Here is a 27,299-nt window from a genome sequence, read left to right as displayed (position 1 = left end):
CTTGATCCACAGCGCCACTTCCAGTTTTCTTGTGATTGTTTAGAGACAAGAGTCTCACAAACTTTCCTGCCCAGGCTGGCTTTGAACCCTGATCCTGAGATCTCAGCCTTCTGAGTAGCTAGGATTACAGGCGTGAGCCACCAGTGCCTGGCTCAATTTGCTCTTTTAAAAAATTAAGCTTATTAATTCCCTGCCCCCTCTCCAAAAGTAAAAACCAAGCCAACCTAGAAAAGGAGTTAAGTCCCATTAAGATGAAAGGAATTGGGGCTGGGATGTAGCTCAGTGGCAAAGTGCTTGCCTTGAAAGTGCAACGTCCTGGTTCAATCCCCAGAACAAACAAACAAAAAAAAGAGAGACAAAAAGATGGAAGGAATTACAGTGTCATGAGATTTTTAGACCTTTTTACAGAGAATTTCCAGTTTCCACATTTGTAGGAATTGCGTAAAAGCAGGCTTTCAGGGTCTCTGTTTCAGCTGGGTCCCGTGCTGGTGACACATGCCTGTATTTCCAGTTCGTCAGGAGGCTGAGAGCTATGGCTCCAGGCTCAAGCCAGCCACGCAGACAAATCCAACAGACTCTTTTTGGGGTTTTTGCCAGTCGGGGCGCTTGAACTCAGGGCCTGAGCACTGTCCCTGGCTTCTTTTTGCTCATGGCTAGCACTCTGCCACTTGAGCCACAGCGCCACTTCCAGCTTTATATGTATATATGTGTATATATATGTATATATGTATATATGTATTTGTATGTATGCACACACACACACACACACACACACACACACACACACACACACACACACACACATGATGCTGAGGAATCAAACCCAGGCCTTCATGCATACAAGGCAAGCACTCTAACACTAGGCCACATTCCCAGCCCAAGTCCAAGAGACTCTTATCTTCAATTTAAGCAGCAAAAGGCTGTATCAAGAGTCAGGGATCAAGCGGCAGAGTGCCAACCAGGAGTGAAAAGGCTCAATAAAAACATGAGGCCCTGAGTTCAAGTCCCAGTACCAGCACACACACACACACACACACACACACACACACACACACACACCTCCATTTTGAGGAAGGCAAAGATTGGAGGGTTACAGGTTGAAGCCTTAAAAATCCTCAAGACTCCATCTCAACCAAGTTAGGTCCTATAGCACCCACAGGTCATCCCAGTGACAGAAGGGAAGCACAGACAGGAGGAGACCACAGTCCAGGAAGGCCCAAGCATGAACTGAAAATAACAACACAGAAAGGGACTGATGCAGTGGTTCAAGTAGTAGAGCACCTGTCTAATAAGTATAAGGTCATGAGTTCAAACCCAAATATAGATACACAAAATGTCTCCATTATATATATATGTGTGTGTGTGTGTGTGTGTGCGCACATATATATGTATTCTGTGTGTGTATGTGTGTGTGTGGCATGCATGCCAGTCCTGGGGCTTGAACTCAGGGTCTGGGTGCTATCCCTGAGCTTTTTTTTGCACAAGGCTAGTGCTCTACTACTTTAGCCATAGCTCCACTCCAGCTTTTTGGTAATTAACTAGAGATAAGAGTCCCCCACAATGGGGCTGGGAATATGGCCTAGTGGTAGAGTGCTTGTAAGCACCAGCCCAGAAACCACGCAGACATACAGTCACATAGAAGAAGAAAGCATTTTAATGTGAGCCGAAGCTGACAGGCTAACTCTCCCGGGGTAGAGAGTAGCTGCAGCCTGCTCTCAGGCAGGGGTAGATATACAGTATCAAGGAGGCTGAAGGCAGAAGGGGCCAGGTTCCATCAAGTCTTCTGTAGCCACTGCTGGGCACTGGAGATCTCAGACAGCAGGGGCAGGACATTCTACAGGTGATTTATAGCTGGGGAAAATATCCTGTATCTAGCACATGACAGGACGATACCTTCTCTAGCTGGACACTAGAAATAGCCGTGGGACGGGAAATGGGCATTCTAACTGTATCAGCAATATGTGGCTGATGTATTGCTGACATGGGGGTACATGCAGTTTGAACGGGAAGGGGCAACTGTGAAAACATTCTATATCTTGGCACGTAGCTGGGACAATACCTTCTGTAGCTGGGCTCTAGAAATAGCCACGGGAATGGGACAGAGCATTCTGACTGTGCAACATGCAGTTGAGCCGTTGGGGCTGGACACACATGCAGTTTGGGTGGGATCGGGCAGCTGTAACTGGGCCTAGTTTGTGGGTGACCCAAGATGAGGGCTTTCAACCTAAAATAGGAGTGGATATGCTAACAGTGTTTGCCTCATATACATGAAGCCCTGGGTTCGATTCCTCAGTACCACATACACAAAAAAAGCCAGAAGTGGCGCTGTGGCTCAAGGGGTAGAGTGCTAGCCTTGAGGAAGAAGCCAGGGACAGTGCTCAGGCCCTGAGTTCAAGCCCCAGGACTGGCAAAAACAACAACAACAACAAAAAAAAACAGTCTCACACTTTACTGGCCTGGGTTCAAACTGGGATTCTCAGATTTCAGCATCCTGAGTAGCTAGGATTACAAGTGTGACCTACCAGCGCCCTGTGGAAAAACAGCTTTGACGTAGGAAGAACCTTCCTCTGATTTCTTTCTTCATTTTGTGTGTGTGCTGGTACTGGGGCCTCCCACTCTCTCTTGGCTTTTTCACTCAGGGCTAGGGCTCTCCCACTGGAACTGCACTCCACTCCTGTCCTTTTCTGGTGAGTATTTGGAGGTAAGAGTCTCTTAGATCTGTCAAAGGCGCGCACCTCAGCCTTCCCCATCTAGGATTACTGGCTTGAGGCCCCTGCCTGGCTTTTTTTTCTTCTTCTTCTTCCTTTCCTTTCCTTTGTTTCCCTTAGGGCTCTGCTTTTCCACCCATACCCCCATCCCTTTTCATCATATTTCAGGTAGGGACTCACTTTTGCCAGAGGCACACTGTCATCCTACTCCCTCTGACTTCTAAGAGTAGCTCAAATTGCAGGCATGAGCTCTGAAGGATTGACACCCCCCAAGCCCCCCCACCCCCCAGCCCCCCCCCCCCACTGCCTCAGGCCCATACAGACACCAGGTGCAGGCGGGACACCTCACCCAGGCCCAGCTGTAAACAACCCTTGGTGGGCCAAAGGGAAAAGCCCCAACTCCCTAGACACAGTGGCGCTCTCAATAACCTCTGCCTCCTTGCTCAGACCCCAGCTAAGCCTGGTCCCCAATTCACCCCCTCACACAGCCTCCAAACCCGGGAGAAGGTCTGTGCCCCTCACTTCCTCAATAAACAGTCCTCCTCTGCTGAGGATCCAGTCCGGCCCATTCCTTTGCCATTCTCCTCCATTTTCCCAACATCGGGTGCCCCGAAACCCGGGAGAGGAAAGGGACGGCCGAGCTTACTTTGGACTGAACCGACCTCGTGGCCTTCGCCTCCGCACGCGGTGCAGGCCCCCTGGACAGCCGCCCGAGGGGCTTGAGGTATCATTGCCCCCTGCCCTAAACCCTGTAAAGGCCTCCTCTCCCCCGTTCTCCCTCCTTCACCTGCCCCGGACTCTGCTCTCCAGGCAGGAGGAGACTGCCTGCCATTTGACCAACTTCACCCACCACCACCTAAAAGCCTTCCCGACCAGGTAACCAGCCGGGTCTCAGGCACCCCGACACGGACCTGGGGACTCCAGGAGTCCCCCACCTTCCTGTCTGTAGGGTCCCCAGAGACTCCAGGCGTCTCATCCGTTCCCGACCCTCTGACACCCTTAGATTAGGACCTTTGGGGACACCCTCTCCCTTTGCCTTCCCAAAGCCTACTAAATTATCTCCCAGAGACACCCCGTTGGCATGCCTGTGATCTAACCTTAAGACTCTTGGGCTGACTGATTTACAGTCAAAGAAAACTGACTTGTTTACCTACCACCATCAGTCCTCAGTAAACCACGACCAACATTGGCCTAAATTCGGAACCATGGATTTTAACACTTCTCCAATGAAACGGCCAGGGGTCCGAGATCCCCTACACCCAAGCCCTCCTCTGCCTCCACTCCAGAGACCCCCTGGCTCATCCTATTCTGCCCACCAAGCCCTTCTCTGACCTCCACTGAAGTCCATCCCCTCTGCTCTCTCTTCTGCCTTGCTCACCAAGCCCTTCCAGCTCTCTCCTCTAGAAAGGGAACTTCCCTTGCCTTGTAGCAATCTCCATCTCCTCCCTCCTTTCTCTGTCTGTCTGTCTGTTTCTCTCTCCGAAGACTTCCAGACCCGAGATCATTTACCATTACATCACCTCTATTCCAGCTGGCAGCCCTCATGCCCTTGAGAGTGAGACACAGGCAGGGTCCCAGGGACCGCGCGTCCCCCCCCCCCCCAGGTTCCCTCCTAAAGGCTAGTCATCCTGGATTAGCATTCCATAAACTCAAGCCTATTCATTCTCCTTCCTGGCTCTTGTAACTACATTCCTCTTCTCTTTAGCTGGTCCGGATTCTCTAAAAACTGACGGCTCCAAGCAAACTTCTTCTGTTGACCTTTGCCCTATCTTACTTCTCTCCTTTTTCCTTCACCCCAAAAATCCCATAGCATACCCAAAACAAATCTATCCTTTTTGTCTTTGGCACTCAGGCCACTAAACCATTCCTTCTCTTTCCTGAGCCTACTCACTTCAAAATCTGCAGAGTAAAATCTCTCCCTCTCCCCTCTCCTCTGATAGCTCCATTCAATTGCATCCTCTCCGTCTAAATCTGTTCAGCCACCCCCTCCCCCAATTCTCTTTTCAGGCCTTGGAGACTGACACCTAGGAAGAGACAAAGGCCACATGGGAGTTTCTGCAACCCCCCCTCCCCCCCCCCCCCCCCGCCCCGCCACTCTTCCACCAAGCTTACTGTTCTTCTCTGTTCTAGGTGTTTAAATATCCAATTCATACCCTACTATGCCTCAGCATCAAAGCTGTTTTAAAGGTTTTTCCGTTCTTGTTATCAATGTTTGTTTAAGCACGGAGATTTTGTTAAATTCTGCCTGTTCTTTGCTGAATCTTAAGTTTTGTCTTGTATTTTGTTTAGTATTGCCAGTTTATCTAAAACTGACCATGTGGTTCTATGATATTGGGCAAAATAATTTTGTTGCTGGAATTCCAGAAAACGTAACTCCCAGCCATTCCTTTCTAATTATGCCTCAATGTCCCCTACCTTTAGGTACTTTAGGGACTTGCTTTCTAGACTTATATATACCTCTCCTTATATATGTAATATGGAGGTCAGACCTGGCCAGGGAAAGAGGGCAGAAGCTGACTCCATCTCCACTGTCTCCCCAGCCCCCTCTGCTTAGAGGCCCTGGAAGATTCCCTCTCGCTGTAAACAATAGTGCCCATCGCCCCCTGAATCTGCACACCAATTCTCGGTGGGCGTGCCTGGATTCCTATAGGAAGGGAAGCCCCGTCCCCAGGTAATGGGAGTTCCTGAACCCCAAGAGACAGGGGCGGGCACATGGCCTATAGGTTACTGAACCTGTCTGTCAAGTGCTTGGAACTGGGAGCTTCCTGTGACCCCGCCCCCTGACCTGACCCTATTTAGTGGAAGTCCAGCTCAGGCACCATTACGCCATGCCACATGTTCGAGTCTGGCATCTGTCGTCCCCATGGTATCCCAATTCAGCTCTCCATTGGGGCTGAATTGGTTTGTTGGTACTTGGAAATCCTCCGGAAGTCTCTGTGCCACTGTCCTGTCCTGTGTTATATGGTTTTCTGAAACCTGGGACTGGTCCATCCGGAACTCCCCCAATAAATTCATCTTTTTACTTGAGACTGTCTCTGAGTGGTGGACTCTTCTGGAGGGATGGGGATTTCCCCCCCCCCCACCTCGGATGCCATTACAATATATACCTCCTGATATATAATATACCTTATATATACCTTACATATATATCTTATATTTACCTCATATATATACATATATGTATACATGTATGTATATATACATACCTCCTTATATATACCTCCCCTAAAATCTGCCACTATTCTCCTCCTCCAGATGAAACCACCGGACCTGGGTGAGCTCCCTCCCCAATCCTCTGCCTTCCCTTCCCTGCCCTCCTCCCTAAAGTAAAACCCCTAATCTGGGACACTTCACACCGCTGCTGTGTCCTCCCACCACCAACTGGCCCTTATCTTTCTTAAAGACCCCACTACTTTTGTAACCCCAAACCAATACCCACCTTCTCCCACTACCTGCCTAGGGCTAAAGCCTATTATTCTCCACCTTCTCTCAGCCTCTCTCCTAACTCCTATCCATTCTCCTCTTAATACCCCAATCCTGGAACTCAAAAAACCAAATGACTTCTAGCTTGGTTCAAGACCTCTGAAAAATTAGCCAGGCGATTGTTCCAGTGTGCTCTATTGTGTTTGATCCCTCCACCCTACTTTCCCATATCTCCCCTAATTGCTCATTCTTTTCAGTCTTTGACCTAATCCCCATACACCCCACCTCTAGGCCCCTTTTTGCCTTTACCTGGGAAGACACAGACACCCTCCAGGCCCAGCAGCTAACCTGGACCTTCCCCCATGACAGCCCCCATTATTTTGGGCAAGCCCTGGAAAAGGATTTAGCCTCATTAGATCTCTTCCCCAGCCTCCTCCTTCTATATGTAGAGGACCATCTCTGCAACCCTTCTGCCAACCTAAACCTCAAACACTCTACTCTCCTTCTTAACTCCCTTGCTTCCTGGGGTTATAGTTCTCCAAAGACAAGGCCCAGATATGCCAAGGATCAGTTAGTTATATATTCGGGACTAACCATTTCCCAAGAGAGACATGCCATACCTCCCCAAAGGGTTCAGGAGCTCCTCAACTATCCCCCACCCCAATGCAAGAGAGACCTCTTGGCCCTCCTGGACCTCTTTAACTTCTTCCCTTACCGCCCAACCTCTGTACTCTGCCAGGAAAGAGCCCCTCGACAAGCCCCTCCTGTTCCCCCAATCTTCCTCAGCTCCTATCCCCCTCAGCTCCTAATCTACCTACTTAAGCTCTCTCTGTCCAAAGCCTCTAACTTCTCCCTCTCAGACCTTAACAAATCCTTTTTCCTTTTCTATTCTCTGTCAAAAGGGAGAAGACAACTTTCACCCCCTAGAGTGTTAGTATTTCCCCCACAGTGCACCTCAGGTGCTCAGCCCCTCCCACTGGCCCCCAGCTCCACCCACACCTGAATTCCCTGTCCTAGAGCTATAATTGGCCACTCCCACTCACCACTCAGACCTACCGACTTCCCCCAGTAGCCACAGAGTTAAGGTGGATTAAGGTGCAGATGCCATGGGAGATTTGGTCCCACTAATAAACCTCCTTATAAACCTTCTTCTCCTGTCTGTGATTCTTCTCCTGTCTGTGACTATCTCCTGACTATCTCTGCATGGTCCCCTAGGGGGGCTGGGATATATTCTTTCCTAGGGTATCTATCCAAACAACTGGATAAGGGGGTATCTACCCAAACAACTGGATAAGCGGGTATCTATCCAAACAACTGGATAAAGGAGTATCTATCCAAACAACTGGATAAGGTGACACAAGGGTGGCCCCATTGTCTCCAGGTTCTAGCAGCTGCGCCCAAAAAATTTCCGTCCATAGCCCGCTCCCCATTCTAACCTCACTCCCTTAAGGATTTCCTCAGCCATAAAGCCTTTCCTTGTCTCCCTCCCAAATCTAGAATCTTCATGCCTTTCTCCTCCTCCCTACCCTATTCTTTAAACAAACATCCCTCTAAAACCTGGCTGCCCTCTTGCCCACCTCAGCCCAAGAACCAGAACCTCTCATTCCTTCCCTGAAACCCTAGATCTCTCTAAACCCATAATCCCACATCTCAGACCTGCCTTTCCCTGGAGCCCCGGACTGGTTTGTTGATGGCAGCTCTCTTAGATGCGCCCCCTATATGGTAGGATATGCCATTATTCAAGGTAACCTGGAGGAACCCAGCCACCCTGTACACATAGAAGTGAAATCTTTACCACCACCGCCCCCACCACCACCCCCAGCAGGTGGACGTGGTTGCTCTAAAAGGCGCCCTCCACCACGCCGCCCCTCCACCATGCCACCCCTCCACCACGCCGCCCCTCCACCATGCCACCCCTCCACCACGCCGCCCCTCCACCGTGCCGCCAGTCAAAAAGTTAACATCTAGGTTGGAACCAACTCAAAACATGCATATATAACACCATTCACTCCAACATCCTAATTTGGAGGGAGAGAGGATTTTTAACTCTAAAAGGAGCACCTACTGTTAATGCCACCCTTATCCAGGACCCCCTGGATTCTGCACTGCCCCCGGAACAGGCAGCCATCTTGCCAACTCACTAGCCACTGCCTGGCAGCAGGATGAGGCCCAGCTCCTCTTCCAGACAGCAGTGATGAGAAGAACCAGTAAGGAGAAATGTAAATCAAAAGAAAAGTTAGTATAGAAAGTCTTGGAGGGCTGGGAATATGGCCTAGTGGTAGAGTGTTCGCCTCTTATACACAAAGCCCTGGGTTCGATTCCCCAGCACCACATATATAGAAAAGGCCAGAAGTGGCGCTGTGGCTCAAGTGGCAGAGTGCTGGCCTTGAGCAAAAAGAAGCCAGGGACAGTGCTCTGGCCCTGGGAAAAACAAAACAAAAACAAAAAGAAAGCCTTGGAAAGGGAAATTGAGGAAACAAGAAACGGTTTCCTCTGGGTAAGAAAGGATTTGGAAAGTAACAATTGTCTTAAAGCTATGTCCCATGGAAATTATGACAAACCCCCAAAAGTTTGAGTATGTAGCAGATGGTATGAGTATGGCGTAACAGATGGAGCTTGAGTAAAGTTGGTATGTAATTCAGTTGGGTATGACTTACAGTAAGAACTACCATCTCATTCTTTATGTCCCACCTATGAAAGTCATTGTTTGTGTAAACCAAAGTTCATTTTTTTGTCTGTTTATGTCAAGGTCCTTCAAATGAACACCTTTTAGCTCAAATGCCACTTTTCCTATTTAATCTGTAAACTACCTTGAATACAGAGCTAGATGGACACCAGCTCCTGCATTCTTTGTTATAATCACAAAGGTTTAGTGACACCTACAATGTCTTAACCTCAATTAGGATACTAAAAGTATCATATGCAATTAAGATTAACTGTATTTCTATTTGATCTCCTTGTTGCTTTAATTGGGAATAAAAAGGGGTTTTGTGGCAAAGACTGCAGTTCAAGGCCAGCCCAGGAAGAAAAATCTCCCTAGAGCTCTATCTCCCAACTAACCAGCTAAGAGCCAGGCTGGAAGCTTGGCTCAAGAGAATTAACCAGCCAAATGTGGAAAGTGGCATTGTGGCTCAAAGTGCTAGAGTGCTAGCCTTGAGCAGAAGTGCTCAGGGACAGCGCCCAGGCCTTGAGTTCAAAGAAATGCCTCTGGAGCCATCCCAGAGGCAAGCACCTGGAGCTTCAGGCCAGTCCAGATCGCCAGGAACCATGGAGAGGAGTAAGAGGGTGGCATCCTGGTGTCACATCCTAAAGGGAGCCACTCCCTGCTTGCTCTTTCAAAATTAACCAGAACCAGGAGATCAGGGGAATAAGTTAAGAGGCTTGCCCATCTGACGTCGTGCCTGTCTACCTTCTAACTGGACAGAAATTTACATTCTGGCCTTATTACCTGCTATTTCTGCTTCCTAGCCACACTACATCCCCAGTTACATGGAAATCCCTCCTTCCCGGCAATAGGCCCAACTGGGATTATGCTTCAAATGTGCCCAGGGTTTGTTTTCCTTTGTCATTCTTATCAACCAGTCCTGCCACCTTGTCAGCCTTTTGCCTGATCTCACCTTTTTCAAGTTTCTCTTTAACAGGATAACAGCCCTCGCTCGGGACACTTACCTGGGAGCCGGCACATCAAGGCACTGCAGGAAAGTAGACACTGCCCTTCCCTGCCCAGCACGGACCTGCACCCTGAAGACCCCAGCCCCAGTGACTCCTTGATGCCCCCATCAGCAGGACGTAGCCAGGAAAGACCACAACATCTCTCAACTTTTCATACTCCTTCAGGGTTTCCAATGATGGGAATCTGCCTTGTTCTCCTTGCTGCTCCCCTCTAGGCACATTCTTTTCATGCATCCAAAGATGGAATATGAAGGATTGACCACCCCCCCACCCCCCACCCCCCACCCCCCACCCCCGTTGCCTCAGGCCCATACAGACACCAGGGGGAACCTCAATATGGGAACCTGCTTTGATATGCAGGCAGGACATCTCCCCTAGTCCCAGCTGTAAACAGCCCTTTATAGGCCAAAGGGAAAAGCCCCAACTCCCTAGACCTAGTGGCGCTTTCAGTAACCTGCCTCCTGGCTCAGACCCCAGATAAACCTAGTCCCCAATTCACCCCCTCACGGGAAGGTTTGTGTCCTCCGGGTTCCTCAATAAACAGTCCTGGCCTTTTGAGGATTGAGTCTGGCCTATTCCTTTTCCATTCTCCTCCATTTTCCCAACACCAAACACAATTTTTTTTGGCCAGCCCTGGGGCTTTGACTCAGGGCCTGAGCACTGTCCCTGGCTTCTTTTTGCTCAAGGCTAGCACTTGAGCCACAGTGCCACTTCTGGCTTTTTCTGTTTCTGTGGTGCTGAGGAATTGAACCCAGGGCTTCTTGCATGCTAGGAAAGCACTCTACTATTGCTAAGGCACCTTCCCAGCCCCCAAACACAATTTAACTAACCTACATCACAGTGACTTGTGAGCCAACTATAGTTTTTATAATCCTGACAGCCTCCTCCCCCATAGCTTTGGCATGCTCCCTTCCTAAGAAACACAAGGCCCATCTAGTAAGGGCAGTAAATAATTAGCCTCCTCTCCCTCTTCCTTGAGATGGCACTCCTTTAGGGCAATTATGACCATATAAGGCAACAAGGTCCCCTTAGAGTGACCTTCAGGCCTGGGCAGCTGCAGGACCCCTTCTCTACCATTTGGACAGCAGCCATAAATCCTAGGCCGACATGAAGAAGGCTGGTCTGTGTGTCCACACCTTCAAGACCTCCTAGGTTCTATATGTCACCCCAGACAATAGACCCCACTTCTTCTCACTTCTCCCCAGTGAGAAGGGGTCTTGCCCGCCCCCTTTGCCGGCAATAAATGTTTCCTTTGTTCTTCTGTACCTGGATGTCATAGTGGTTTCTGGCAACGTCTAATATATTCTATCAGTTTTCATGACCACTTCTTTTTTTTTTGGCCAGTCCTGGGCCTTGGACTCAGGGCCTGAGCACTGTCCCTGGCTTCTTCCCGCTCAAGGCTAGCACTCTGCCACTTGAGCCGCAGTGCTGCTTCTGGCCGTTTTCTGTATATGTGGTGCTGGGGAATCGAACCTAGGGCCTCGTGTATCCGAGGCAGGCACTCTTGCCACTAGGCTATATCCCCAGCCCCATGACCACTTCTTTAAAAAAGAACTAAACAATGTAACAGAGCATTCCCGCCTATGTCAACTGGTCATTCCAGCAGCCTGGGTTCTGCACAAGTAACAAAATCAGTTGTGACCATGAATCAGGAGAGAGTGGGGGAAATTCTGTTACCTGAGATGGAGATCATAGTCATTCCCACCACTGTTACCTGAACTGGAAATGCTCTTCTGGGAAGGAAGGCACAGAGGATGTGCCGCGCTGGCCCTTGGGTACCCAGTTCAGGAATTTTAGGACACATAGAGTTAGAGGCCAAGAAAGTTTATTCATAAAGCAAAACAAAGGAAAGACATCGGGGTGATGCCGTGAGCCCTAACATGACAGGTATTTATGGTGGGAAGCAGATCCGCAGTTAGCATCACATTCACCTGAGGAAGCCAGGCACTGGTGGCGCACACCTAGAATCCCGGCTACTCAGGAGGCTTAGTGCTAAGAAACTGAGTCAAGCAGACCAAAGCAGAGAGAGGAGACCGAGACCTTGGTAGACCTGAAGAGGCTCGGCGCATCGCTGCAGAGGGAGCATAGCTGCAGATGAGATGGACTCTCTGGGAGAAAGGAAGGGGGTGGGGGGTACAGTTCTACCCTGAGACTCTTCCTGGAATTTCTTTGTCCTCTCCTGCCTGGGGGTTTATCCTGCCCCTGCTCTTTCAGATAAGGCCCCTCCTGCATTTCAGATAAGGCCAGGTGTGGGGTTTTCCTGAGAATAAGAAGGGGCATCTGTGTGCCCTGGGAGTGGTATGAAGTTACAAGAACAAAGCAGATTCCCATCACTGAGATCTAAGGATCTCAGTTCATCTCCAAGTAGCCAGCAAAAAATGAGAAGTGAGGCTGTGGCTCATTTATAGAGCACCAGCCCTGAGCGCAAAAGCCAAATAAGATTGTGAGGCCCTGAGTTTAATTCCCAGTACCAGCACAAAGAAAAGAAAATGCTTAATCCCAAAGCACACTAATTATTTAGACAAGTGAGCAATGTCAGAGAGAGAGAAGAGAGAGAAAGAGAGCTGCTCTTTTTCTCTTTTTACTAAATGTTTCAGTTTATAAGGAACTATAAAGGTTTAGAGCAAAGAAAATACTGCCAGTGTGTGTGTGTGTGTGTGTGTGTGTGTGTGTGTGTGTGTGTGTGTGTGTGTGTGTGTGTCCCAGGACTGGGGCTTGAATTCAGGACCTGGGCACCCTCCCTTCTACCCCTTGAGCCACAGCTCCACTTCCAGCCTGTTCAGTGGTTAACTAGAGATAAGAGTCTCACAGACTTTCCAGCCCCAGCTGGCTTTGAACCATGATCCTCAGATCTCAGCTTCCCAAATAGCTAGGATTACAGGGGTGAGCTACCAGAGCCCCAGAAAACAACAGAATGTTTTATCTCTGAATTCTAGGCTGCAGTTTCCCTTGTCTGTCTTATTTTGATTCCATTTAACAGACTTTAAATAAAACATAAATTTGTCACATTATATCAAAAGCCAAGATCTTGTTATTGAATTGATAAAAGTAACTGAAAAATATTTTGTATTATTAAAAATAATATTGTAATTTCTATAACACAATAGCCAGAAAGCTACAATGTGAAAATCACATTCTGAAATAGCAAGAGGCAACTTATACATGCTTTTGTTGGGTCCAGTGAATGAATTTAAAATCCTCCAACTAGCCAGGCACCGGTGGCTCACTCCTATAATCCTAGCTGCTCAGGAGACTGAGATCTGAGGATCACAGTTCAAAGCCAGCAAGGGCTAGCTGTGAGACTCTTATCTCCAGTGAACCACCAGAAAACAGATGTGGCACTGTGGCTCAAAGTGGTAGAGTGCCAGCCTTGAGCAGAAAAAGCTCAGAGACAGCACCCAGGCCCTGAGTTTTTGCCCCACAACCAGCACGAAGAGATAAACAACAAAATATGGGCAGCCAGGCATCCGTGGGCCACACATGGAATCCTGTCTAATCAGGAAGCTGAGATCTGAGGACCATGGTTCAAAGCCACGAGACTTTTACCTTCAATGAACCTCCAAGAAGCTGGAAGTGGCAGTGTGCTGGCTCAAGAGGTAGAATGCAAGGAATAAACGAAGAAGCTAAGCAAGAACAAGAGGTCGTGAGTTGAAGCCCCAGTACTGGCAGGAAAAAAAAAAAAAGTGGATTTCATTTATTTTATTTCCTCAGTATTCATCCCAGAGCAAATCATGAATGATTCTAACACTCAGCGCCTCCTTTTCTGCAGCCTATAATTTGTGTTGTATAGTGTAGTTCATTTAGAGTTATTTCCTCTTTCTCTTAGGAGAGACAAATCTCCCGCTGTGTTATTTATTCCGGCTGCGGCTTTTATTCTGTGCGCAACTGCATCGCTGCACTTCCTGTTTCTCATGTATGGGTTTCTGATCGTCTTTCTTCCTTTACATTCACAACACGCAGTGGCGAACGGCAAACTCTTCATCTTAGAGATCTGCAAACTGAAATACTCTTTTATTACAAATATTATCTTCTTCTACCCATTTTTCTGGTGTATTTATGGCTTTATCGGTACTTGTATGTAGATGTGTGTGTGTGCAGTGCGTGTGTGCAAGAACGTGCGTGCACACATGTGCCAATACTGGGGCTTGAACCCAGGGCCTGGGTGCTGTCGTCTCTTAGCCTTGTCTGCTCAAAGAAAGTCTTTTAACACTTGAGCCACACTTCCACTTCAGCTTTACTTATGCTGGTTAGTGTTAGGAAAACGGAGGAGAACGGGGAAGGAATAGGCGGGGCTCGATCTTCAACAGGAGAGGAACAGCACTGTTTATTGAGGAACAGCGAGGGGCACAGACCTTCCCGTGGGTTTGGAGGTTGTGCAAGGGGGTGAATTGGGGACCAGGCTTATTGAAAGGGGTCTGAGCAAGGAGGCAGAGGTTATTGAGAGTTCCACTAGGTCTAGCAAGTTGGTGGCTTTTCCTTGGCCCACAGTGGATTGTTTACATTTGGGCTTAGGTGAATTGCCCTGCCTGCACACCAAAGCAAGTTCAAAACCACCAGAGGTTTTGCCTGGTGTCTGTTTGCACCTGGGGCGATAGGGTGGGGTCAACCCTTCAGTTTGTTGGAGATAAGAGTCGTATAGACTTTCCTGTGCCACCTGGCTTTGACCTAAAATCCTGATTGCAGATTTCTGAGTAGCTAGGATTACAAGCATGGGTCACCTGCTCACATTGTTTTTTCCCTCAATACTTATCCAGATACATTGTACAGACATATAGACACTACAATAAACCCTCCTTGTACAAAGAATACTAATAAAAAATTGTCAAAATATGAAACAAACCAACAAAATCACCTGGATGCTCTAGCTACTAAAATGGCTGAAATCTGAAGATCACAGTCTGAAGCCAGCCAGAGATTTTTACCTCCAATTAAACAGCAAAAAGCCAGACGTAGAGGTGTAGCTTAAGTGGTAGAGTGCCATCAAAAGCAAAAGAGCCCGAGAGAGCTACAGGCCTTGAATTCAAGTCCCAGAATCATCCCTCAAAAAAATAGTAAGTAAATATACTCAGGAGGCTGAGATCTGAGGAAGGCAGTTCAAAGCCAGCAGAGGCAGGAAGAGTCCTGAGACTCTCATCTCCAATTAACCACCAGAAAACCAGAAGTAGAACTGTGGTTCCACGTGGTAGGAGCGCTAGCCTTGAGCAAAACGCTGAAGGACAGCGAGTACCCAGGCCCTGAGTTCAAGCCCTAAAACTACCACCAAAAAAAAGTGAAGCATAATGGAAGCTGTAGTGAACAATGTATCAATATTGGCTGGTTAATTGCCACAAATGTATCAGGTTAATAAAAGCTATGAACAAAGACATTGGGGTGGATAGCCCAAACTCTTCCTGCTTACTGAGGAGTTCTATAGTTTTAAAACTGTACTAAAAATCTATTTGTGTGTGTGTGCGTGTGTGTGTATGGGCGTGCGCATGCATACACACCAGTCCTGGGGCTTGAACTCGGGGCCTGGCTGCTTCTTTGAGGGTTTTTTGTTTTGTTTTGTTTTTTGCTGAAGGCTAGCACTTTACCACTTGAGCCACAGCTCCACTTCCGGCTTCTTGGTAGTTAATTGGAGATGAGAGACTCTTGGGCTTTTCCTGCCTGGGCTGGCTTTGAGCTGTGACCATCACATCTCAGCCTCCTGAGTAGCTAGGCTTACAGGTGTGAGCCACCAGTGTCCCGCTGACTAGTTTGTTTTGTGTTGTTTTTGTGCTACCCCATGTTGATAACTTGCTGAGCTGGCCTGTAAATCCATTTGAGGAGCGGACACAAGATATTGTTTTTAAGATCTAAGTAATACACAGCATTTTTCAGTAACTCAGCGACTTCCTGTCTCTGGAGAGGAACAGCTGTGCTTTGGTGCTTTGCCAAGCCTTGCTCACCATTTCAGAATGTCACATCCCCATCCCCAAGCTCGTGGCTAATGGTCACTCCCAGCACGTGCTGGGCTTGTGTGTGCATCAGCAGCTGTGGTTTGCAGAGAACAAGCATCTGGTTGCTCCCAGTATCTGCCCATGCATGAACTTCTTTCTGTGTATGACTTATTCCTAAATGCCTTTCCTCTGCATACTTTCCAGAACACATTTAGGGTATTGCATTGACATGAAATTATTTCCATGTCCAGGCTTTGCAATAGCAGGAGTAGAAATAAAGTATTTATTACCAAGGATGATTGAATGACCAGGACAGTTGAGCTGAGAAATGCTCGTTTGACATGAAATCCAATCCCTCGCGCGGCCTTCATGAGCCACCAGCCTGCTAGGAGAGAGGCTCTGCCGCTGCCAGCCAAAGGAGCCACTGGTGTGCCCCAGGATTTGTCAGCATGCTTCTGCTCCCCACGCCCGGAACAGGCTGTTCCCCCTGAAGTGCCTCATCCTTTTTCTTTTTTGGAGCTACTGGGGCTTCAAGGGCATGCGAAGCAGGTGCTCCACTGCTGAGCCGACCCCATCCAAATGTATTCAAATACACTTCTCCCTAAGCCTCCACTTCCTGCCTTCATGATCTCTGCCAGAGGGCATGCTGCACTTACAGACCCACTTGGCTTTATGTTCTTCTCTCTATCTCAAGTTTGCGGGGGGGGGGGGGGGGGGGGCTTGAACCCTCACACTCTTTGTGGGGTTTTGTTGTTCTTTTTTTTTTTTTCTTTGTCAGTCCTGGGACTTGAACTCAGGGCCTGGGCACTGTCCCTGAGCCTCTCTGTGCTCAAGGCTAGCACTCTACCACTTGAGCCACAGCACCACTTTTTCTATGTATGAGGTGGTGAGGAATCGAACCCAGGGCTTCATACATGCTAGGCAAGCGCTCTACCACTAAGCCACATTCCCAGCCCTGAACTCATACTCTTGCTGAGCTTTTTCTGCTTAGGTTCAGCACACGTCTCCAGTTAATTGGAGATAAAAGTCTCCCAACTTCGGCCGGGCACTGGTGGTACACATTTATACTCCTAGCTTCTCAGGAGGCTGAGATCTGATGATTAAATTTCAAAGCCACCCCTAGTAGGAAAGTTAATGAGACTCTTATCTCCAATTAACCAGAATACTGGAAGTGGTGCTGTGGCTCAAGTGGTAGAGTGCTAGCCTTGAGCTGAAGAACTCAGGGACATTGCCCAGGCCCAGAGTTCAAGCCCCATGACAACCAAAAAAAAAAAAAAAAAGTTAATCTCCAACGGATACTTTTTCCCTTGATATATTCCAAAGCATGAAGGATAATTGAAAACAAGAGTAACTACTTTTTCTTTCAGGCAGCCACGACTGGTTCATGCCTGTAATCCTACCTATTCAGGTGACTGAGATCTGAGGTGATCTGAGGAATCATGGTTTGGAGAGCCAGGAAAGCCCATGAGATTATCTCCATTCACCAGCCAAAATCTCCAAGTGGTGGAGTGCCAGCCTTGAATGAACAAGATAAGGGATGGCGTCCGGCCCAGAATTCAAGCACCAGTACTTTTGCAAAAAAAAAAAAAAAAAAGCAACTTCCTCTTTGGGTGTTACAATGCCGAGCCAAGCCCCCATGCTCCCTGGAGTCACCCAGAGACCCATCCATGTGTCACCCAGCACGTATGAACCCCCTGCCAGGGCCCGGGAAGGGTGCTAGATGTTGGCAGTGAATCGCGGACCTGCAGGAGCAGGCTGCCCCACACAGCCACAATCCGCTGGAGGGGGGTGGGGGGGAAACCCCAAACAATGAATGAATCTGGACATAGCTGTAAAATGCCATCACTTTGCAAAAATCATTCGTGGTTTTGAACCTCTCCCATCTCCAGCATGCAGGAGAACCGCTCCCGTTGGTAAATTATGAAATAACTGGAGCAAATTAATTTAGAAGCTGCAGTAAGTGTATGGGGGGAGGGCTGGTGCATGTGTGTCAGAACTGGCGCTTGGACTCGGGGCCTCGCGTCCACGCTTGGCTTTATTCGCTCAAGTCACAGCTTCATTGATGGCTTTTTGGTGATTCGTTGGAAGAAGTGTCTCACAGATTTATCTGCGCAGGCTGGCACCGAACCAGCCATCTTCAGATCCCAACCTCCTGAATAGCAAGGTTTACAGACTTGTTTCCCCGGTGGCGGGAGGCGGGGGGGGGGGGGGATGTCAGGATCCGGGGATCCCCTCGGTTCCCGCGCCAGGGCTGCGCGCTCGGGCCCAAGCACCGGGGTCCCTGGGCGCGCACCTGCCCTCCAGACGGCCACGCGGCCTGCACCAGCGCCTGGCCCCGCCTGGGCCTCCCAGGGGCCCAGCGAGGCGAAGGCCGCCCAGCGCTGGGGCGACCGAGGGCGACACCCGCCCCGCCCGCGCTGCGCGGCTCCCCGCGGGGGGGTGGGGGGGGCGGCCGCGGGCACCGGGCGCCCGGGCGCGGAGCAGGCCGGGGAGAGAGGCGGCCGGGAGTGGAGGCCGGCCACCTCTAATCCCTCCCTCCTCCCCCGGGCCCCCTTCCTCTCCCTCCCCCTGCTCCCCCTCCTTCCCCGTCCCCGCTCCCCCACTTCCTCCGCTGCGCCCCGGGACCGAGATGGCGGAGGCGACTTCCCGGCCCGTGGCCGCTCCGGCCCGCGCGTGGCCGCGGCCAGCGGATCGCGGGGTGCGGAGACCCTGAGCGGCGCGGGAGTCGGGGGAGCCCGCGGGTGGGGGGCCGGAGGGGCGCGGCGGGCGCCGTCCCCGCCCCGGGGCGGAGCCCAGGCCGGAGGCTGCGGAGGGCGCCGCCCGCCCAGACCGCGAGGCGCGCGGAGCCCGCGGAGCCCGCCTCGCCGCGTCCTCGCTGCGCCCCGGCCCCGCCGCCGAGCCGAGGAGACCCGGAGCCCCCCGCCGCCGAGCCCCCCGCCGCCGAGCCCCCCACCCGGAGCGCGCGGCCGCCATGGCGCGCGGAGGAGCCCCGCAGGACCGGTGAGTGGGGGCCCCGGGGCCCGCGTGGCGGGGCCGCGCTCCCCGCGCTCCACGCCCCGGGCGCCCCGCGGACTACAGCTCCCGTCGGCCCGCGCCCTCGCCGGCTGCGGTTCGCGGGGCGGGCGGGCCGGCGGACGGGGGGGAGCGGGAAGGCGGGAGGCCCCGGCGTGCGTCCTCGGGGTGACCTTCCGACCGATCCCCACAGCTACCACCTGGTCGGGATCAGCTTCTTCATCCTGGGGCTGGGCACCCTGCTCCCCTGGAACTTCTTCATCACCGCCATCCCGGTGAGACCCGGGGCCGAGCCCCCGCCCCCCCGCCCCGTGCGCCCACCGCGGCGCCACGCGCGCTGCCGCCGAAGCCCGGAGCTCCGGAGAGGAAACGCCGCTCTCAGGACTGAGAAATACCCCGCTCCCGGGGGCCCGGGGGGCTGTCCCAGAGGGGTCTGTGACCCACCCAGCTCCTCGGCTTGGCATGGTTTCTGGGCCAGTCACTCCAAAGGTGCCCTTCCCAAGGCTTTGGTGGCCTTTGCAATTGCGTGAATGACACGCATCCCCTCAAAACACGTGTGTGCGTGCTGGTCCTGGTGCTTGAACTCGGGCCTGGGCGCTGTTCCTGAGCTTTGGGGTCCAAGACTATCACTGGAGACGCAGCTCCACTTCCGGCTTTTTTGGTGCTTAATTGGCGATGAGTCTCACGGACCCTCCTGACTGGACTGGCCTCAAACCATGATCCTCAGATCTTAGCCTCCTGAGCGGTTAGGATTACAATCGTGAGCCACCAACGGCACCTGGCGACATGTCTAATACGCAGTTACTCTGGCCCAGGCCCAGGGGTATGGAGGAGCCTTAAGAGAGAGAGGGTCTTTCCACTCAGAGCATTAGTTTTCTAAGGCAAAGCAGAAATGCAGCCCTTGGGTTCTGTCTGGGCCTGGGTTCCGTGGAAATCAGCCCCTGGTCTTGAGAACAGGATAGGGCCAGAGCTATTAATAGTGTGACTTGACCAGAGCCACCCCGGGCTTGGAGCCCAGTGTGGTGGTCCCACAGTGGAGGGAGGGAAAGCATTTCTTCTGCCTCAGAAGAGTAGGACAGGTAAAGTGAAGAAGAGAGGCAGCGGGGAACAGGAAATTCTCTACTGGAGGAAGGAAGGGCCTGTTGGGGGTGGGGGGGAGTGGAATCTAGACCCTGCGATCCCTGGGGTTTAACAGGCTGGAACAGGAAACCAGGCACAAAAGGGAGACTGGAGTCTGATTTTTGGCTCTCCGCCTCTCCTGCCTGCTAGGCAGATATCCTACGGTTGGAGCTATACCTCTAGCCTCCCAGAGAGCTGCTTCTGCAAGGCCAGAAATGCCTGAGGCTCTGTCTGCAGGGAAGAGAGAAATCTGGGTGGAAGGTGAAAGGAGACCAGGCAAGAAGTTAACAGGATGTGTGCTCCAGAGACAATGCAGTATTCTGACACCTCAGCCGGACCCTGGCTGACTGTAGGTGCCCACTAAATACCCATGGCGAGCTGGGAGCCAGTGGCTCAGGCTTGTAGCCATAGTCACTCGTGAGGCTGAGATCTGAGAATCAGGATTCAACGCCAGACCTGGTGGGAAAGTCCAAGAGACTCTTAACCTCCAGTTCACCAGGAGGGGGAAAAAAAAGGAAGTGGAATTGTGAAGCAAAAAAAACCAACCAATAACAACTATGGGACAGTACCCAAGTCCTGTGGTCAAGCCTCAGTACCCAGCACAAGAGAAGGAAAAGGAAAAAACAAAACATGGAATGGCTGAGCCTAGAGGCTGCCGTAGGTGTAGAGGTGGGGGCTAAAGAGCTGAGATGCCCCAAACTCTGGGTTCTGGCCCAGACTCCTGTGCACATTTATGGATCTGGGTGCCGGGCATTGGGGACGGTGTGGGGACAAGGCTGACAGTTCCTTCAGACGTTAACCAGGCACCAGACACTCTATAGAGCCAGGCAGAGGGGGACGGCTGGGGGGCTGGGGGTTCTGACCCTGTGCCACCTCCCCGTCGGGCAGTACTTCCAGCAGCGCCTGGCAGAGGTCAACCACACAGCCGGGAACCTGAGCACCAACAACACAACCACCACGGACCCCTACAACTTCAACAACTGGCTGACGCTGCTGTCCCAGCTGCCTCTCCTGCTCTTCACCCTCCTCAACTCCTTCCTGTATCAGTGGTGAGCAGCCCACCCCACCCCTGGGCCTTCCAGCCCCCTTGCCCAAGCAGAAGCTTCTAGGCCCAGGAGGACCCTCACCTTTCCCCCGGCTTCCCCTCCGTGGCCCCTGGCTGGCCTGGGTCCTGACGTCCTTCTCCCCCGTTGTGAGCAGCATCCCCGAGTCTGTGCGCATCCTGGGCAGTCTGCTGGCCATCTTCCTCCTCTTCGCCCTGACAGCAGCACTGGTCAAGGTGGACATGAGCCCCGGGCCCTTCTTTTCCATCACTATGGCCTCCGTCTGGTTCATCAACTGTGAGCACCTCGGTCCTTCCCTCCTCCGCTTCTTTAGTTGTAACAGAAAGGGCCCCGCAGATCCAAGAAGGGGAGCCAGCGCTATCAAGACTGGAGGGAGAGAAGCCCCGCGCCCCAGCCCCGCAATGGCGTAGGAACAGGCTTCCGGCTCCCTGGCCCCTCAGATCGACGGCTGCATGTCAGAAGGAGTGGGGAGGAATGGGTGGCCCTTTGCACCAGAGTCCCCAAGAAAGCCCATAGCAGTCCAGAGTCCCTTCTGTACCCCAGTGATGCCCCCACGGGGAGCGCCAGAGGAGGCGGGTGGCCACGTGGCTCCATCCCTGTCTCTCCACAGCCTTCAGTGCAGTGCTACAAGGCAGCCTCTTCGGGCAGCTGGGCACCATGCCGTCCACCTACAGCACCCTGTTCCTCAGCGGCCAAGGCCTGGCTGGGATCTTCGCCGCCCTCACCATGGTCATGTCCATGGCTAGTGAGTGCCCCGGCGTGGGGAGATGGGGGGGACGGGCTCTGGGCTTGGGGGTGGCAGAGAGGATGCACAGGAGGAAGATGGTGGGGTTCTGGATAGAGACAGGGGGTGGGGAGCTGACTGGTTCTTCCTAATGAGCTGAGGTTGACTGAACTTCAGGCCTGGGGCCAGACTCCTGGGTCTAGTCTGGTTTGTGCACGTGGGCAGGATCCGCTGGGGATTCGCCCAAACTTAATCTGTTTCACTGATCACAAGCCTGGAGGCCTTGGCCAGGGCCTGGGGCCTTCTTGTGCAATAGTTGTACGTGATGTAGCTGTCTGTGCTCAGCCCACAGTAAGAGGACACGCAACTCAAAAACGGCATGAGAAAATGAGGAATGACGGGCTAGTCTCTGCAAGATTCCAGAGCCCAGCACTGGTAGCCCCGCTGTCATCCTAGATACTCAGGGGGCTTGAGTTCTGAAGATCAAGGTTCAAAACCAGCCCAGGCAGGGAAAAGTCCAGAAGACTTATCTCCAGTTAGCCAGCAAAAAGCTGAAGGTGTGGCTCAAGTGGTAGAGCAGCAGCCTTGAGCACAAAAGCTAAGCAAGAACTCGAGGACCTGAGTTCAAGCCCCAGGAACGGCACAACCCCCCCCCCCCCGCAACAAAAAAAGATTGCTGAGTTTGTCAGTGAAGGGAAGAAGCTGCCGGGGGGGGGGGGGGGCGGCCGTGGGAAGTGTCCCCGCTGTGGGAAGTCGAGCCTGGGTTGGTGGCCCTGGGGGAGGTGTCACCTCACCTTTAAAGTGGAATTTTCTGCCACAGGTGGCGTGGATGCCCAGACTTCTGCCCTGGGCTACTTCGTAACACCCTGTGTGGGCATCCTTGTGTCCATCATTTGCTACCTGAGTCTGCCCCACCTGGTAAGTCTGCCATTAAACCCTGTGCGTTACTTCCTTAAATCTCATCTTGGGGGGGGGGGGGGACACAACGACACTTGTGCTTAGCCCTGATTTTCCAAAGGAGCAGAGAAGTCAACTCCCATCCTTTCTCTGTCCTTCTGCAGGAGTTTGCCCGCTACTACCTGGCTAAGAAGCCATCACAGACCCCTGTTCAGGAGTTAGAAACCAAAGCTGAGCTCCTCCAGGCTGGTAAGACCCTTGGACTGAGCAGGGGAGTTGAGAGGTGCAGAAAAGGCATCCGCCAGCTCCCCTGGGAAGGATTCCCTCCTGTCCCCAACTTGAGCCCCATTCCTTGGAGCCTTGTGTTTGCAGAGGCTAAAGATCACCATGGGATTCAAGTCATCCCTGTTTGTTTGGTTGAGGGGCAAGTATTGAGATAGGGTCTTTGCTACATGTAGCCTAGGGTGACTTAGAACTTGCTATCTTCCCACCTTAGCCTCTAGCCCCCAAGTGCTGGGATTACAGACTTATACCACCATACCTGGCTTTAAATCAACCCTGCTGCTCAGTAGACCCTGGGCCCCAGTAGACCTTCCTACCTTCCAGCCCTGGATCTAAACACATCTGAATTTGAATCCTAGCTTTACAACATCTAAGCTTTGTGGCTTTGGGCAAGTCATGTAACTCCTCTAGCCTCAGTTTCTCCATTTATAAAGCAATGGCAATGGGAGAACCCAGCCAAAAGTATTGGCAGGTGCATGTTCTTAGTAAATAGATAGACTGGGTGTGGTGTCACGTGCCTTTAAGCTCAGCCTTCAGGATACTGAGGCAAAGGATCGAGTTTGAGGTCAGGCTGAATTATACAGGGAGATCCTGTTTGAAGACACTAATAGCTGAGGACTGGGAATGTGGCCTAGTGGGTAGAGTGCTTGCCTCGCATGCATGAAGCCCTGGGCTCGATTCCCCAGCACCACATATATAGAAAAAGCCAGAAGTGGCACTGCGGCTCAAGTGGCAGTGTGCTAGCCTTGAGCAAAAAGAAGCCAGGGACAGTGCTCAGGCCCTGAGTCCCAAGCCCAGGACTAGCCAAAAAAAAAAAAAAAAAAGAAAGAAAAGAAAAAGAAACTAATAGGTGAAGATGTATGTAGCTCAGTAATAGAACATTTGCTTAGCAAACGCAAGACACTAGGTCGCAAGACCCTAGCATGGCAAAACCGAATTAACGATGAATAGATGTCACGGGGCCCTGGTTCACTGCGCTTGCCTGCGCCTCGGCGGGAGGGGCTGCCGCCGCCGGGCAAGGCCTCAGGGCTCTCTTCTTGCTCCAGATGAGAAGAATGGCATCCCCAGCAGCCCCCAGAAGCCAGCCCTGGCTCTGGATCTTGACCCTGAGCGGGAACCAGAGCCAGAATCAGATGAGCCGCAGAAGCCAGAGAAGCCTTCCGTGTTCGTCGTTCTCCGGAAGGTTCGGCTGGGAGGTGGCCCCCAACCGCTGCCCCTGGGGAAGAAGAGGGGGCTGCCCTCCCCATCCTCACTGCACCGTCTCAGACTGGAACGGGCCTGCGCGCTCACTGTGCGACCCTCAGATTATTGAGAGGGTCTGAGATGCAGCAGGACCAGGCCCTGGGTGCTTGGTTCCCTGACACGGCTGGGGTGAGAAGGTTGGGGCTCCCCGTTGGGCCCAGGGCTTCCCCGACTGCTCACACCCCTGCCTCTGGCCCCCAGATCTGGCTGGTGGCGCTGTGCCTCGCGCTGGTCTTCACCGTCACCCTGTCTGTCTTCCCAGCCATCACGGCCATGGTCACCAGCACCACCGGCCCTGGGAAGTGGAGTGAGTGTTTGGGGCACAGAAGAAGTTGGGGGGGGCAGAGGGAGGGGGAACAGTGGGGATTGGAGGGTAAGGTCGCCACCTGCTCTCTCTCTTCCCCCAGGCGAGTTCTTCACCCCCATCTGCTGCTTCCTGCTTTTCAACATCATGGACTGGCTGGGCCGGAGCCTGACCTCCTACTTCCTGTGGGTGGGTGAGCGGGCCAGCTTGGGGGGGGGGGCTTGCACGGCCGGAAGCAGCTGGGGGCGGGAGAGCATGAAGGAGCAGGGAAAGGTCTCTCTCTCCAGCTGGGCACAGCTCAGCGCCTGGAAGCTTAGCTACTCAGGAGGCTGAAATCCAAGGGTCCTCTGTGGAAGAAGCCAGCGGGGGCAGAAAAAAGTCTCTCAGCTCCAATTAGCCACACAACAAAGCTGGAAGCAGAGGCTTAAATGGTAGAACATCAGCCTTGAGTAAAAGAAGGCAAGGGAGAACATAAGGCCCTGAGTTCAAGCCCCAGTACTCACACAAAGAGAGAGGGAAGGAAGGAAGGAAGGAAGGAAGGAAGGAAGGAAGGAAGGAAGGAAGGAAGGGGGAAGAGGGAGGGAGGGAGGGAGAGAAAAGCAAGGGCACTGCCTAAGGCTTCTTTGAGGTCAGCCTCATAGGAAGCACGAGAGAGAGAGAGAGAGAGAGAGAGAGAGAGAGAGAGAGAGAGAGTGCACAGGGGAAACAGAACTGAGGCTGGTGTGGGGCTTGTTCTTTAGAAGCCTGGTGCCGGCTTCCCACTGGCTCAGGGCGGGTGAGGAGAGAGGAGGCCATGGGTGATTGCGGGGTCTATGCTTCTGGGGGTCCTGAGGCGTCTCCAGAGCGGGAACCCGGCCCTCGGGGGCCGTGCTCACCTGGTCTCCATCACAGCCAGATGAGGACAGCCGTCTGCTGCCCCTGCTGGTGTGCCTGCGCTTCCTGTTTGTGCCACTCTTCATGCTGTGCCGAGTGCCGGGTCTCTTACAGCAGGACGCCTACTTCATCACGTTCATGCTCCTCTTCGCCATTTCCAACGGCTACCTGGTGTCCCTCACCATGTGCCTGGCCCCCAGGTCTGGGGAAAGGGAGGGGTGCACTGGTGGGGGAGGGGGCACTGGCTCCAAAGGGAGGGATAGCGGCCAGGGAGGGACCCCCCCCCCCCACCCCCGCCAGCCCAGCTGTCTGGCTGCACAACTCACTGGCGCCACCCTGTGGTTCAAGCTCTTACTGCTGAATTGGTCCCAGAAGACCAGGAGCTGGGCGTGGCCAGCTAACCAAGGCCCAGGCACTGGTTCTGGGGCCTCTTCATGAAAGCCTGTTGTCCTCCTCTGTAAACAAGTGGGTTAGCTTCAGCATTCTCCATAAAGGAGGGGCTACTTCTGCTCAAAACCAGAGTTCGTGGACCAGTGGAGCTGAGGGTCTTGAGTGTAAAGGTGGCAAGGAAAACAGTGGGGAAAACCAGGTGCTGGTAGTTCACACCTGTAATCCTACCTCAGGAGGCTGAGATCTGAGGATTGTGGTTCAAAGCCAGCCTGGGCAGGAAAGTCCATGAGACTTATCTCCAATGAACGACCAGAGAAACGGAAGTAGAGCTGTGGCTCCAAGTGGTAGAGCAGCGCCCACACCCCAAGTTCAAGCCATGCAACCACCAAACACACACTCACATTCACAAACAGAAGGGACATCATGGAATCCAGACCCCTATAATGGGAACCCCTACATGGGGGAGGGTCGGGTGACGTGGGTGGGGCCAGGCCTGGGTCAGGCCCTGGTTCCTGGTGTAGGAAGAGCAGGGGCTGGGGGCTGGATCCCGGGAGGGAGCTCATGTTTGCTAAGCTCCTATTTCTGTGTGCTGCAGGCAAGTCCTACCGCACGAGAGAGAAGTGGCCGGCGCCCTCATGACCTTCTTCTTGGCCCTGGGACTGTCCTGCGGAGCTGCCCTCTCCTTCCTCCTCAAGGAATTGATCTAAGAGGCCCCTGGGGGCTCCCAGTAGCCCCCTCCACACGCCTGCTGGCGGCAGGAGGGGCAGGAGCTGTTCTCAGCCATTCTCTGGTGGCTGATGGGGTGCTGAGGAAGAATCTATGGGGAAGGGGAGGGGGAATCATTCTCCCCTCCCCCCAGAAGTGGGATGGGACACAGAGAAATGGGCTTCACCTAGATATACGAAAAGCCCATTAGCCAGACGCCGGTGGCTCACACCTGTCATCCTAGCTACCAAGGAGGCTGAGATCTGAGGATTGAGGTTGGAAGCCAGCCCGGGCAGGAAAGTTTGTGAGACTCGTATCTCCAATTAACCAGCAGAAAGCTAGAAGTGGAGCTGTGGCTCAAGTGGGAGGGTGCTATTCTTGAGCAGAAAAGCTTAAGAGACAGCGCCCAGCCTCTCAGTTCAAGCTCCAGTACTGGCACCAAAAAAAAAAAAAAGTTGTATCAGAAGAGTGTTGCTCAGGGAAAGCAAAGTACAGAGCCGGGGCCTCCTGCACCATCACTACTGCATCTCTTCATCCAGCCACCTGCTGAGCCCAGGGAGACCTGGGGGTCAGCCTGGGACCCGCGGCCCTGCACCCTTCCGGGCTCCAGTATCCAGGCTCAGAACAGATGTGAAGATCAGAGGGAAAACTCAAAGGACACAGCTCGGAGCCTCCGACAGTATTTTCATGGCCAATACTAACCAGGCCCAGCGGGGCCTGGCTCTCCTGACGGCAGTTAGCCTGCATGTGTGTACTGAACTTTACAGTTTACAGAACTCTTCCACACCCATTTTCTCATCGACACCTCCATGAGGCCCTTGGAACGAACGAGACAAAGCCTGGGCCTCCCTGTTGAACAGGGAGGGAAACCGAGTCCCAGGGGGTAGTGACTGAGTCATGGTAGGGCTGGGATTTGGGATGCAGTCTCCTCCTCTCTTCCCTGGAGGTGCTGTTCCTCCTCTTCTG

At 52.5% G+C, this 27,299-nt stretch overlaps 1 protein-coding gene and 1 long non-coding RNA gene across 2 annotated transcripts; both read left to right on the top strand.

The window, feature by feature from the left end:
* Positions 1–581: 581 nt before the first annotated feature.
* LOC125362197 lies at positions 582–16,630 on the top strand. The gene is made up of 3 exons (XR_007213037.1): positions 582–699; positions 12,051–12,057; positions 16,605–16,630. It is a non-coding gene; the product is annotated as an uncharacterized LOC125362197 (long non-coding RNA).
* Positions 16,631–18,615: 1,985 nt separating this feature from the next.
* Positions 18,616–26,594, top strand: Slc29a2 (solute carrier family 29 member 2). The gene is made up of 12 exons (XM_048360639.1): positions 18,616–18,721; positions 18,927–19,008; positions 20,741–20,901; positions 21,053–21,192; positions 21,527–21,661; positions 22,461–22,558; positions 22,702–22,786; positions 23,866–24,002; positions 24,263–24,368; positions 24,469–24,554; positions 25,257–25,438; positions 26,224–26,594. Exons 1-12 carry the CDS (start codon positions 18,693–18,695, stop codon positions 26,333–26,335), a joined length of 1,353 nt encoding a protein of 450 aa, XP_048216596.1. The 5' UTR covers positions 18,616–18,692; the 3' UTR covers positions 26,336–26,594.
* The last annotated feature ends 705 nt before the right edge of the window (positions 26,595–27,299 follow it).

Source organism: Perognathus longimembris, chromosome 13 (assembly GCF_023159225.1).
Source record: "Perognathus longimembris pacificus isolate PPM17 chromosome 13, ASM2315922v1, whole genome shotgun sequence".
Lineage (NCBI taxonomy): Eukaryota > Metazoa > Chordata > Mammalia > Rodentia > Heteromyidae > Perognathus > Perognathus longimembris.
The sequence above is the reverse complement of the archived record's forward strand: the minus strand, read 5'-3'. Positions and strand labels throughout refer to the sequence as shown.

Coding starts and splice junctions, on each gene's coding strand:
- Slc29a2 (XM_048360639.1), top strand. CDS start 18,693: ATGGCGCGCGGAGGAGCCCCGCAGGACCG. Junction 22,787..23,865: donor AGCTGAGCTCCTCCAGGCTG/GTAAGACCCTTG, acceptor TTCTTGCTCCAG/ATGAGAAGAATGGCATCCCC. Junction 25,439..26,223: donor ACCATGTGCCTGGCCCCCAG/GTCTGGGGAAAG, acceptor TGTGTGCTGCAG/GCAAGTCCTACCGCACGAGA.